General features: G+C 34.7%; 1 protein-coding gene across 1 annotated transcript; it reads right to left on the bottom strand.

Annotated features, from left to right (window-relative positions):
- Nucleotides 1-2944: 2944 nt before the first annotated feature.
- Nucleotides 2945-11139, bottom strand: LOC127857422 (uncharacterized). The gene is made up of 3 exons (XM_052393818.1): nt 10657-11139; nt 3197-3228; nt 2945-3062 (listed from the first exon to the last, which is right to left on the bottom strand). Exons 1-3 carry the CDS (start codon nt 11137-11139, stop codon nt 2945-2947), a joined length of 633 nt encoding a protein of 210 aa, XP_052249778.1.
- Between the last annotated feature and the right edge of the window lie 1066 nt (nt 11140-12205).

Below are 12205 nucleotides of genomic sequence, written 5' to 3'. Positions count from 1 at the left end.
CTTTTCTTGTCGTTTAAAGTTGGCATTGAGTCTGAGTGTGCTCACATTTTATTGTGATAAATATCATCCCCCCCCCCCCCCCCCCCCCTCCGAACCGCTGTGATTATCATTACAAATAGTAATGTGATTTTATGTTTCATTATTATTACATTCATAAAAAGTAACACAGTATGTGTTAATACCGTGAGTCGTGTTCTGAGAAAACTGGGCATAATGCATGTGCGTAAAGTGACGCCACTTTCCGCCTTAATTATATTTTTCCCAAAAAGAGACATTTTCTAAACGAAAAATGTCCTAAAGCGGAAAGTGTTGTCCCTGATTAGCTTGTGCGGACTGCACAGGCTAATCTGTGCCGACACTTAACGCACAAGCATAATGCCCAGTTTTCTCAAAACGCGGCTCCCGTGTTTCTAGTCAATTTATATTTATTTGAATTTATTTTGAATCATTATTTAAATGTTAATACACGTTACAATAACTATAGTACATTTTATAATGTCTTATTTGTATGGAACAGCTCATGTGTATTATATTATACAGATTCATGCATTCATGTAAAACACAAACGTGAACACTTTTACCGACAATGCAATTTATAAAGAAAAAAACGTTAATATTTATTGTTTGCTGCACTTGTCTCGCGGATTTACGGGTAATACAACTTTTACCGTGTCACACAAATATTAGTTACTGTTAATCTCATACTGATCAACATTCCGAGAACACTTTAAATAAGAAAACACGGCCTCGTTGAATCTTGTTATTTGTCTCTTATGCACATTATCTGACAAAGCTTTTCCATGATTTCCGAGAGACAAATATTGTTCCCACATTGGTTTAAAGGGACTATGATAACTAACGTGTATTCATAGATATAACAATGTAAGGAATAAAATATAGAAATACTTCTTTTTACTTAGACAAGTCTTAACCAAACATAGCACAATACCAAATGGTAAATGTTAAATTTAAACAACACAATCACTGAAAATGCTTTTATAAATAAATACAAAACAGATGTCAACATCACGGTTAATTAACCAAGGGCAATTGTGAAGTTACCTATAAACACATATATCAAGTGTGGGTTATTCTCCATTTACTATTTAAGAAATAGAAAACCTCACTGAGGGCCCTATGGCAGAAAAGTGACCAGCCAGGCAGCCCCAAATAGTATATGGACCGAAGCCGAAGGCTGAGGTCCATATACTATTTGGGGCTGCCTGGCTGGTCACTATTCTGCCATTGGACCTGAAGTGATGTTTTTTAATTCTTATATTATATCGAACATGTGTGTGCAGATAAATGTCAATAGAAATAAAAATAAATAACACAATATAAATTCCTTCAATACTTTTCAGTATCTATTAATTATATGTACCGTATTATTGTTGTGCGCGAGTTGTCTCCCTTCATAAGTTTGACACGGAAAAAATCGCTTCTTTATACAAAATTCTGTTTATTGTAAAGCATTTCATATATTGAGATACATTTTTATATAGAGATAACTACTTATATCACAGAAATAATGTTGCAAAACATTGATATCAAATATAGCATTTAATTTTTGTATTTTTTAACATGTGATTAATAATAAAAACACACTCGTGACCTTCCAAACGAATCGTGACTATAAATAATAAGTACATTATTATTGTTGTACGCGAGTTGTCTCCCTGCAAAATTTGGACACGGAAAAATTCGCTTCTTTATACAAAACAAATTTTTATTGTAAAAAAATTCACATATTGAGATACATTTTATATAAAGATATCTGCTTTCATTACAGACAACATGCTGCGAAATGTTATGCCAAATATAGCATTTAATTTTTGTATTTTTTAAGATGTGATTAATAATTTAAAAAAACACACTCTTGTAACCTGCCAAATTACTCGTGCGTTTACCCTAAATATATGAAGCGAAAATCTCCACATTTCGAAACTTACACAAATGTTACAAATAAGGAACACTTTAAGCGGGCACTATTACATGCGCGCGCATCTTTACAGGGCACTATTCAAAATAGCGCCCGCTGACTATGCGCGCGCATCTTTACAGGGCACTATTCAAAATAACGGACCTGTGAAGTTTATATACGTAAAGAAGAAACAAATTTATGTGAGGTATAATATTTGCGGAGATAAGTTGTTTGGAGAAAAAATGAGGGGTCATATTCCATAATGATATTAAGTCATTATTACTTGTTCAAATCTTCAGGGTTGTACATTTACTTTCTAAATAAGCAAATAACCAACATGTTTGCATTTTATCACCTAAAATTGTAATGAGGCTGAAATTGTTATGTATAACAATTACATGTTCTTACTCGTTTCAGCGTGATACGCATTTTGCCAAGTTAAGATTAAGAATAAAATATAAATCTGTATGCTACGGGTTTACAACCGGCATTGTTCCTAACGTTTAATCATACCCAATCTGAACCGCACAAAACGATATTGAAAAATGTTGCCTTTTAATGCAATACGTATAGTTGTTCTATTTTGCAAACACTTGCTAAGCAGATTTGTGTTAACCCTGGGTAGGTAAGCAACTTACAAAAATATTTTTTAACATAAATATTATTGTATTACATTCGACAGTACCTTAAAAAACATATATCTGACTATTTTACAAGACAATTATTTATAAATTTAGTACGGTTATGTAAAATGTTGACATTTCAGAAAAGGGTAACCAACTCGTATTTTAAAATAATGTCATGTTCAAATACTGCTAACATGAAATGATATCCGTTGCATTACTTATTCTTTGCTTATACAAAATCATTTATTTATGATAAAAACAACATTGCCAATATGAATCCCTTTTTAATGTCAAAGTCACTTTAAATCAGCTATTATGAAAAGATAATTATTTGTTTTATTTAGAGTTCGTTTAAATCATTAGATGAAATGCCAAGTCTTAAAGAAGGTAGTATTTTTTATTCATTAACTTTGAAGTGTTCCCGAATCGACTGAACGCCTTTCGGAATTCCACCGAGGTTGCTTATCGTTCCCTTCTTTCCTTTGTGCGGAGCCCTTATGTCAAACTCATGGTCTCTGAAACATAAGTGTTTGTAGCATAGAGAGAGAAATCCAAAAACTGCAATTAAATTTAAATAATGCGTTATGATGTTCCCGAAGGATGATATATAGTCTTTGCACCGTCTGTCGGTCTGTACGTCTGTCCATACTTGTGTTTCCGGTCCATATCTTTGGGCATGGCCTGAATAAAGCAAATGTATGATTCCTAATTTGCAGGTTTAACACATAATTTATGATGCAGTAAGATGCTAAATAGCAAAGAAATAGCGTATTTACACAGCAATTAGCATAATACTCCCACACAAGCAGTATATCGGAATAATAACCAAAATGCAAAACTGGGTTAAAAGTCGCGGAAACCATGTGTTTACATTTCAGTCTCGATTTCTTAACAATGAGGGAATTATGAACAAAATAATAACGTCCCGTTGAAAGTATATATCAATACGATATTAAGGGCAGAGTGTGGACAGAAAGTAAAGAGTATATGTACAGGTAGCAGACCACGGTAGACACTCTCTCGGAGCCGCGGACGCCTTCTTGATCTCCACCACGCTCAATTAAAAAAAACAACGAACCTGCAATCATAAAAACACATTCACTGCACACAAGTAGTCTGAAACTTATATTTAAGATACAAAAAGAGCATATGGAACCTTTACAGGTGATACTATTGACAAAAATGAAAGAATGGCAGGGCCGCAAACAGGGGCTTTACAATCAACTTTTTACAGAGTACGAAAGTGGCTGGGGACGAATAAAAGGTAATGATAGCCTGCTTTTGGAATGATTTTTTTACACGCAAAACATAGCACAACCCATCAAACCATGAATAAATACCACGTATCCAGGTGGTTTTCACGCAATACTTCACAGCGTGACCCTACTAGAGATTCCAGCTTAAAAAGAACCCAAAATACAATATGCCTACTGCAGTTGTCCTTCTGAGTAACAAAGAACACAACAACAAGAGGTCTTGACCCCACAGTTTCGCCTTTGAAAATGGTCATATTCGTAGGATTTTATGCAATTTGGGGGTACAATTAGACCTATTAACCTCAAATTTGAAATTGAAACCTACCCTTTACCAATATTTTACTTTTTGACCGGGGCCAATTCGCATATTTCTGCTTCCTACCGTGTACTGCTACCATAAATAAAGAAATTACGATGTTATAATTCTTTATTTGATATGGGTATGGCGAAGATGGACTTGCGCCGATTTCGCCAACAGTTGAACTACCGAAAAGTTATTAAATTACTAAAAATGTGTTGGGGTACTCATTACTTACCGTCAACACCGCCACACATAGACTCAGATTTGTACCTCAGTTGGTCAACTTTCAGTGTAGGAATGATGAGGAAGACAATTGCCAAGATGGTAGCAGAAGCGGACAAAGAAAAGAACAGAGTCAGTCTAGATGAAATGAAAACTATCGTCAATAGCCTGTTAAGATCTAAACGGCCGAAGGACAGCTACATGTACATGTAAAATTATTTGTTCAATCAAGGGATTCCACCGCATGCCATAACCAAATTGCCCCTGTGAGAATCCGACCAAACGGCTTAACACATCCTCCAGGAACGTAGGGACCACCAACCACTGGGTGAAAATTAATGACCCGAACATTTGAGTTTGCAAGAGAAGTTGTACGTATAGGTGGAGGCTCTGCACAAGATCAGCCCTTTAATCTAGTAATGTAGCTCAAAATAATTATATTCTATGATATTTAATTTATTTATTTTTGCACAAGTTTGCATAATAATGCGAAAGACCTAATAAAGTTCAAGTTTAAGAACACCATTGAATTGTGATGAAATTATTTGACAACATGTATTTAAATAATAGCGATACATGACTATCACTGAAATTTAATCATGAAGAACTTACAAAATATTTGAAAACAATAAGAAAAAGCAAAATGCAAAATTGCGGGGATGTCACTTGGCGTAATGTACTCTGCCCAATTAATCGGAAGCTCAACTACCGCCATGTTTGCACCACGTGACTCAATCGAACGAACTGTTCCCGCGAAATGTCTGCGGGCGGCGTACGCTACCGGCGTCCTCTCGGAGGTGCCTTTTTTCTCCATGTTGAACCCTTTTGCCAACAGCAGTTCTTTAACGGCGACATCGCCCCTAAGGCACGCAATGTGGAGCGGACTGCACCCTCAAGGCAAACCTTCCGGTCGCCCTATAGTTTAATGCCCGTCCACATTAGCACTTAGAAATACCTTCAGTAACTTCAACGAACCTTGTAATGCGCATGCGTGAAGTGGTGTCCATCCGTCGACTTCCGTTTTCTGAAACTGCGATGCGAAACTACGACGCTCCTTCATCAGTCTCTTCATCACGCGTATTTATTAAGACTTGTTTTTATGCATGCGCGCTAAGACCATGGCAGAACCTTCAGTGGCAGTCGACATTTTGGCTGGCGTTATTTGAATTTCACCGGTAATAATTGGTTACAACGTTATGTGCTGTAATGAATCTTTAACAGTTTTTGATTATATTATTGAACAATTATCGGAAGTATCAGTTTGTACCATACCACTACATTGATATCTGCCTGATGTAACGCTTTCTAATTATTTTTATATCACGTTAATGTGAAGTTGTTATAGCAGTCAATGTTTAGAGGTAGGTCATATCACTCGGCATCAACTATAATGTCATTAGTTTTGATAATAGAATCAAATTCAACAAACCAAACAATTTGAAATTAAGATTTAATTTATTTTAGACACAATTAGCAACACAACAAACACAAATATTGTACAAATATTAAGTGCAAAGTGTCCATGCCGAAATTAAACATGTTAGAACCATTTTATGGAATCGTATATGGTACACTCTGATGCTGTGATGATGTCAACATTCTATGACGGCATGATATGAAAAGGTGTCATGGCGTAAAAAAATAACTCATCGTGTCGACTAAAACTATGATGGCAAGTCATTTTCACAAGAGTATGACGCCAACAATTATGTTGATTTGTCGACTTAGATCATGTCGACCAAATGTTGTTTCGGGAAAAGCCGGAAACATTTGTGTAAACGTCGAGACGTTAACTTAATGTCGTTACGGCGAGTAAAATTAAGGGGGAAAAACAACAAAACTATGACGACAAACCATGTTATTTCACAGTAAGTCGATATAAACTAATCCGACATGACCATAATATTGGGGTGTATCATATACGCTTCCGTAGGCAAGTCATTTTCACAAGATCACGACGCCAAACATTATGTTGATTTGTCGACTTAGATCATGTCGACCAACATTTTTTTCGGAGAAAACCGGAAACATTTACTTCGAGACTTTAACTTAATGTCGTTATGGCGAATAACCTACAAAACTATGACGACATACCTTGTTATTTCACAGTAAGTCGATATAAACTAATCCGGCATGACCATATTATTGGGGTGTACCATATACGCTTCCGTACCCTTTCGATGTCTTATATAAAAGACTCGACATAAATAAAACAAAGATTCGACAAGCCTCGCAGTGCTTTTACTCTTAGTCTCTCCAGACATATTACATAACCATTGGGCAGCAACCTCTTATTCTCTATCTATCAGGGTTAAAATGTACAAGTATTCAAATCCTTGGTTATTCAAGAAGTTAATTACTAATATGATAAATGGTTAACATTAAAAAATCTTACATGAGAATAAAATGTGCATATTTTATAAATAAACGAGACGAAACGTTAAAAAGATATGAACGAGTGTCGTCACGCGCACCTATAAAGTTAAAACTTCGCCCACTGGTTGGTGAAAAGTAGTGGCATTTGTATTCATATTCGTATTTGCGTTTTTATATCCGCGGAGAGTAAAGGTTGACATAATCAAAGTTCAAATTAACAATTATTTAATTCATTTTATATTATTTTTTAATATTTAATATATATCTTTTATAATTACATGTATGTTTGTAGTGGGATCATACTTAAATTAGATTTTAACACTAAGAAATAATAAAATATAACATGATATTTTGACCAATTTACTTTGCCCGCTAGTTGAAAAAAGGTGGTGATATTGATTAGCGCGTAAGGCCAACATAATCATATTAAATATTAACGATAATTCAGTTTATTGAAAATCATTTTAAAATTGGTGCCTTAATAAAACATTTGTATAAAAGAAAAAAAGAAGAATCAATACTCTCATTCCTGATACATTTCTCTATACGTACCCATGTGCACATATGCTTACATATTTAGCAGCGTTCTGAGAAAACTGGGCTTAATGCATGTGCGTAAAGTGTCATCCCAGATTAGTCTGTGCAGTCCGCGCAGGCTAATCAGGGACGACACTTTCCGCCTAAACTTGATTTTCGGTAAGGAGGGACTTCCTTGAAACTCAAAATACTAGTACCATAAAAGCGGAAAGTGTCGTCCCTGATTAGCCTGTGTGGAAGCACAGGCTAATCTGAGACGACACTTTACGCACATGCATTATGCCCAGTTTTCTCGGAACACGACTCATATGAACTCATGTAGTACAAACCTATACTCTTTTAACTCATTCACAAATAAAACGTATGTAGAGATTCCACTCTCATAAAGTATTAATCAGATGCCGAAAATTGAAATCTATTCAATAGAGTGAATTTTCGTGGTTAGTAAAATGACTTTCGTTGACATGTACATTCGGATGTGGAATACTGATTTTGGAATTTGCGTCGGTCATTTGTCGATGTGTTTGTGTTAAATTCGTATATTGATAAAGAATTTAACGAAATCCCACGAGATCAACGACAGTTAATCTCTTACGAATAGTACTGATTTTACAAGTGATTCAAAAGTGTTAAATGAGATCACATTTTTCACACTGTTTTGTTTAGATTAACAAGGGATAATGGGAACGCATTTCTCACACAATCACATTTCGATTCGTATGTTCTGTTCTGTTTGGTTCAATGATATTTCGATTCGCATGTGATAAATGGGAGTGCAGTTCTCACACAATCATATGTAGATTCACATGTGATAAACGTAAACGAGATCCCATTTCCTACACAATCATGTTTTTGTAATTGTATGTCCTCTTTATACCGATATAAGAAACATGTATATTGACAAATTCTATTATAACCGACCTAGTATGCATAAATTTATTCTTTTGTTAACAAACACTAAAACCAAAGTCCTAAATAAACTCGCAATATATTGTAAAAATGCTTTTAAAATGAGAACTGATAAATTAAATGCAAACGGTGAGTGATATGATGGCCGAAGTGCATTTGTAACACCTTTTTATGTACTATTTTGGTCACTTTCGCATTACTATGCATGTGATTATTGCTTACATATTGTCAGTTATGTATATGTAACGATGAATTGGAAATGTTATATGAATAAACTTTCTGTTCTGTTCTGTTCATGCTAAGATTCACATGCGATAAATGGGATCCCATTTCTCACACAATCATGTTTATATTCACAAGTGATACATTGGATCACATGTTTTACACAATCATTAAGATTCGCATGTGATAAATGGAAACGCATTTCACACACAATCATGTTTAGATTCACGTGTGATAAATGGATTTGATCCCATGTGCCACTTTCGTAAATTTAGAGAAAGGTAATTGCCAACAGTGGACTTCATTTGATGAATTCATAATACTTTGATTTATTGGTTTAAAACAACCCTTGTCCTTCCTGTGATATGTGAATATTACGTGCTCGACTTCAATACATGTCAACCACGAGATAACGTTATTCACAGATGCTAAAATATTCAGTATCGGTAAAAATGTCCTATAGTATAACACGCAATGAACTTAAATGTCTTCATAATCAGGCTGTTAATATATCTACTTTTTTTCAAAAGTAAAAACTAATTTAACTCCTCTTTGTATATTGAAGTGTCTTTTAACTCCTACAAGATATATTAGTAACAAGCGATTCGAATTCCTGTAAATCGGTCTATGTTATCAGTACCTAATTGTCATTTGTGTATGTAACTGCATTCTTTTTTAAATAACGTGAACACATTGCTTCGTGCGAATAAAATTACAAAACATATCATGGGGATGTCGTAAACGATTTTAAGATTAATTTCATTGAACTATTGAGAAATACACGCACATTTTACTTAATTTCTTTGCTCGCCAACAGTCTATCTACGATGCAAGATTGTTTTGATTTTGTATCATGATATTGTCATCTATGAAGAAACGAAATGTAAACATGCCTATACTGCCTAATGGAAGCAACGCCTCTGTAAGTAGGGTGACAGTTCGGTTTGTTGGAACCCATCTGGTATGATGTCTAATACTCCGTATTCTCGTGGGATCAAATACGTGTCGCAGGATTTGAAACACGCTGACATCGGACTTTATTAAAAAAAATATCGTCTGTTTGCGTGATTTCTCAGTAAATAATACATGTTTGGTTTCCATTACAGAATATACCGTCTTTTCGTTGTTCACAGGAAGTCGATATAAATTGATCCGGCATGATCATATTATTGAGGTGTACCATATACGCTTCCGTAATTTTGCGACACAAATTTTATCAAAAATCTTCTGTCCACGTATTTGTCGTATCACAACATGCAACATGTCTAGTTATGTAGCTTATAATAATGAGGTTTAAGGATAATTATATATTTTTTCGCATAATAATACGAAAGTACGAAACAAAGTTAAAACACAAAAGTGGATCATGACAAAATAGTTAAGCAACAGCTATTCGAATATTAGCTATACATGACAATCACTGTAATTTTAATATGAAACATTAACGCTATAAAACAATAGTAAAAACATTAGAAATGGCAACAGCTATTCGAATATTAGCTATACATGACAATCACTGTAATTTTAATATGAAACAATAACAATATGAAGCAATAGTTAAAAACATTAGAAATGGCAACAGCTATTCGAATATTAGCTATGCATGACAACCACTGTAATTTTATTATGAAACATTAACAATATGAAGCAATAGGAAAACAACAATAGAAATGGCAACAGCTATTCGAATATTAGCTATACATGACAATCACTGTAATTTTAATATGAAACATTAAAGGGATCTTTTCACGTTTTGGTAAATTGACAAAATTGAAAAAAGTTGTATCAGATTTGCAAATTTTCGTTTTAGTTATGATATTTGTCAGGAAACAGTAATATTGCACATTAAACATGGTCTAATATAGCCATTATATGCATCTTTTGACGATTTAAAAACCTGAAAATTATAAAGCGTTGCAACGCGAAACGATTAAATAATTTGGAGAGTTCTGTTGTTGTCGTTTAATTTTGTAAAACTACGAAGATTGCTTATATAGAGAATAAAATACATCTCTCATGTATACTTGGCAGGATGGCCGAGCGATCTAATTGGTTTTACTCCAGGACTCCGGGGGTCACTGGTTCGAGCCCTGATGCGGGCTATTTTTTTTTAAAATTTTATTCTTGATTTTTTACTGGAGCTTTTTAAATCCAATGTTTAAATTTATCAATATAAAGCATTTCATGACAAACTTCAAAGCATGCCAAAATCTGTGAAAATGCCCCTTTAACAATATGAAGGAATGGTTAAAAACATTATAAAAAGCAAAATTTTTTGGAAGTTACTTGAGGCGTAATGCACTCTGCCCAATTCACCGGAAGCTCCACTACTGCCATGTTTGCTCCACGTGACTCAAGCAGATGAACTGCCCTCAAGTGTCGTCTACGGGCGGCGTACGTTACCGGCGTCCTGCCGGAAGCGTCCTTTGCCTCCATGTTCGACCCTTTCGACAACAGCAATTCTATGACGGCGACATCGCCCCTAAGACACGCCATGTGGAGCGGACTGCACCCTCCAGGGAGCCCTTCCGGTTTCCCCATAGTTATATTCATGTCCACATTAGCACTAAGAAATACCTTCAGTAACTTCAAAGAACCTTGTAATGCGCATGCGTGAAGTGGTGTCCATCCATCAACTTCCGTTGCGAGCACCTGAGATGCGAAACTACGGCGCTCCTTTATCAGTCTCTTCATCACGCGTATTAATTTGGACTCGTTTTCTCGCATGCGCGCTAAAACCATGACAGCACCTTCAGTGGCAGTCGACATTTTTGCTGGCGTTATTTTCGTTTCACCTAAACAGATTGGTGACACAACATTATCGAACAGAAATCGTTTTACTGATCTTGGAAGTACCTGTTAATATGGTTGATCATTTGTGGATAATAACACGACTTGTAAAATCAAACTGTTCATTGGACGCAAACTAAAAATAATAAGATGCATAGTTAAACTAATACACTTTTACATGATATATAAACGCCTTGACGAGTTAAATGTACGCCACGCACACCTGCAATAGAGACCAAGGTGATGATATTCGTATAACCGCGTAAAGTAAAGGTTGACTTAATCATAGTTTATATTATCAATAAGTCTTATAATTAACTCATTTATGCCTAGTGGACTCTCCCATCCTTCTTAATTGGATCAATTTGTTTCCAAAATAAGGGATGTCTAGTAGACTTATTTCTATATTTAGAATATTTCTTACAGAAATTCCTTTAAGCAAACAGCGTCTCATCTGGGTCTACGCTGTTTGCCAAGGACTTGTTCTAGACGCTAGGCATAAATGTGTTAATCATATTCACAATGAGTCTTTTAATTAAATATTATTTCATTAATTGATGCCTTGATAACACATTATTGTAAAAATAAAATTGAATTTTGAAGATTTATATTTTTTTATTAATAATTTTTACTGATCACAAGGAATAGTACACAATGTAGGTGCTCGATGTTTATGTGGCAACCATAAATATATAATTATATTGTTGACACATCTTCGCGACCATTATTTTTAGAAGTAAAAAGACTTATTAATCGATCTTTTTTTTCAGAATAAGCGAAAATAAATCTACGTAAATAAAAACGGTTGAAAATAAACGACAAACAGATTGATTCAATACAAACAACTTAGAAAAACTTACTGGAACAGGTATATGCCAGAACAATCGTGCAGTACTTATTCGACACAAACTAGAAGTTTCTTGATAATTTACAAATGTCTTTAATTTATTAAAGTTTGTACAAGTAACCTTTTAAAACATAAACTATCACCACAGTATTTCTCTTGTTATGCTCTAGTGTACACAGACGTTTACACTTGAAAACA

This window comes from Dreissena polymorpha, chromosome 14 (assembly GCF_020536995.1).
Source record: "Dreissena polymorpha isolate Duluth1 chromosome 14, UMN_Dpol_1.0, whole genome shotgun sequence".
NCBI lineage: Eukaryota > Metazoa > Mollusca > Bivalvia > Myida > Dreissenidae > Dreissena > Dreissena polymorpha.
Note: the sequence above shows the minus strand (reverse complement) of the source record. Positions and strands in the feature narration are given on the sequence as shown.

What these genes read in the sequence shown, in the direction of transcription:
- LOC127857422 (XM_052393818.1), bottom strand. Translation starts at nt 11,139, where the DNA reads ATGTCGACTGCCACTGAAGGTGCTGTCATGGTTTTAGCGCGCATGCGA. An exon ending in CAGAGTGCATTACGCCTCAA is followed by an intron (nt 3,229 to 10,656) that starts GTAACTTCCAAA and finishes TGCTTTATTCAG; the next exon opens with GCCATGCCCAAAGATATGGA. An exon ending in GATATGGACCGGAAACACAA is followed by an intron (nt 3,063 to 3,196) that starts GTATGGACAGAC and finishes CTTATGTTTCAG; the next exon opens with AGACCATGAGTTTGACATAA.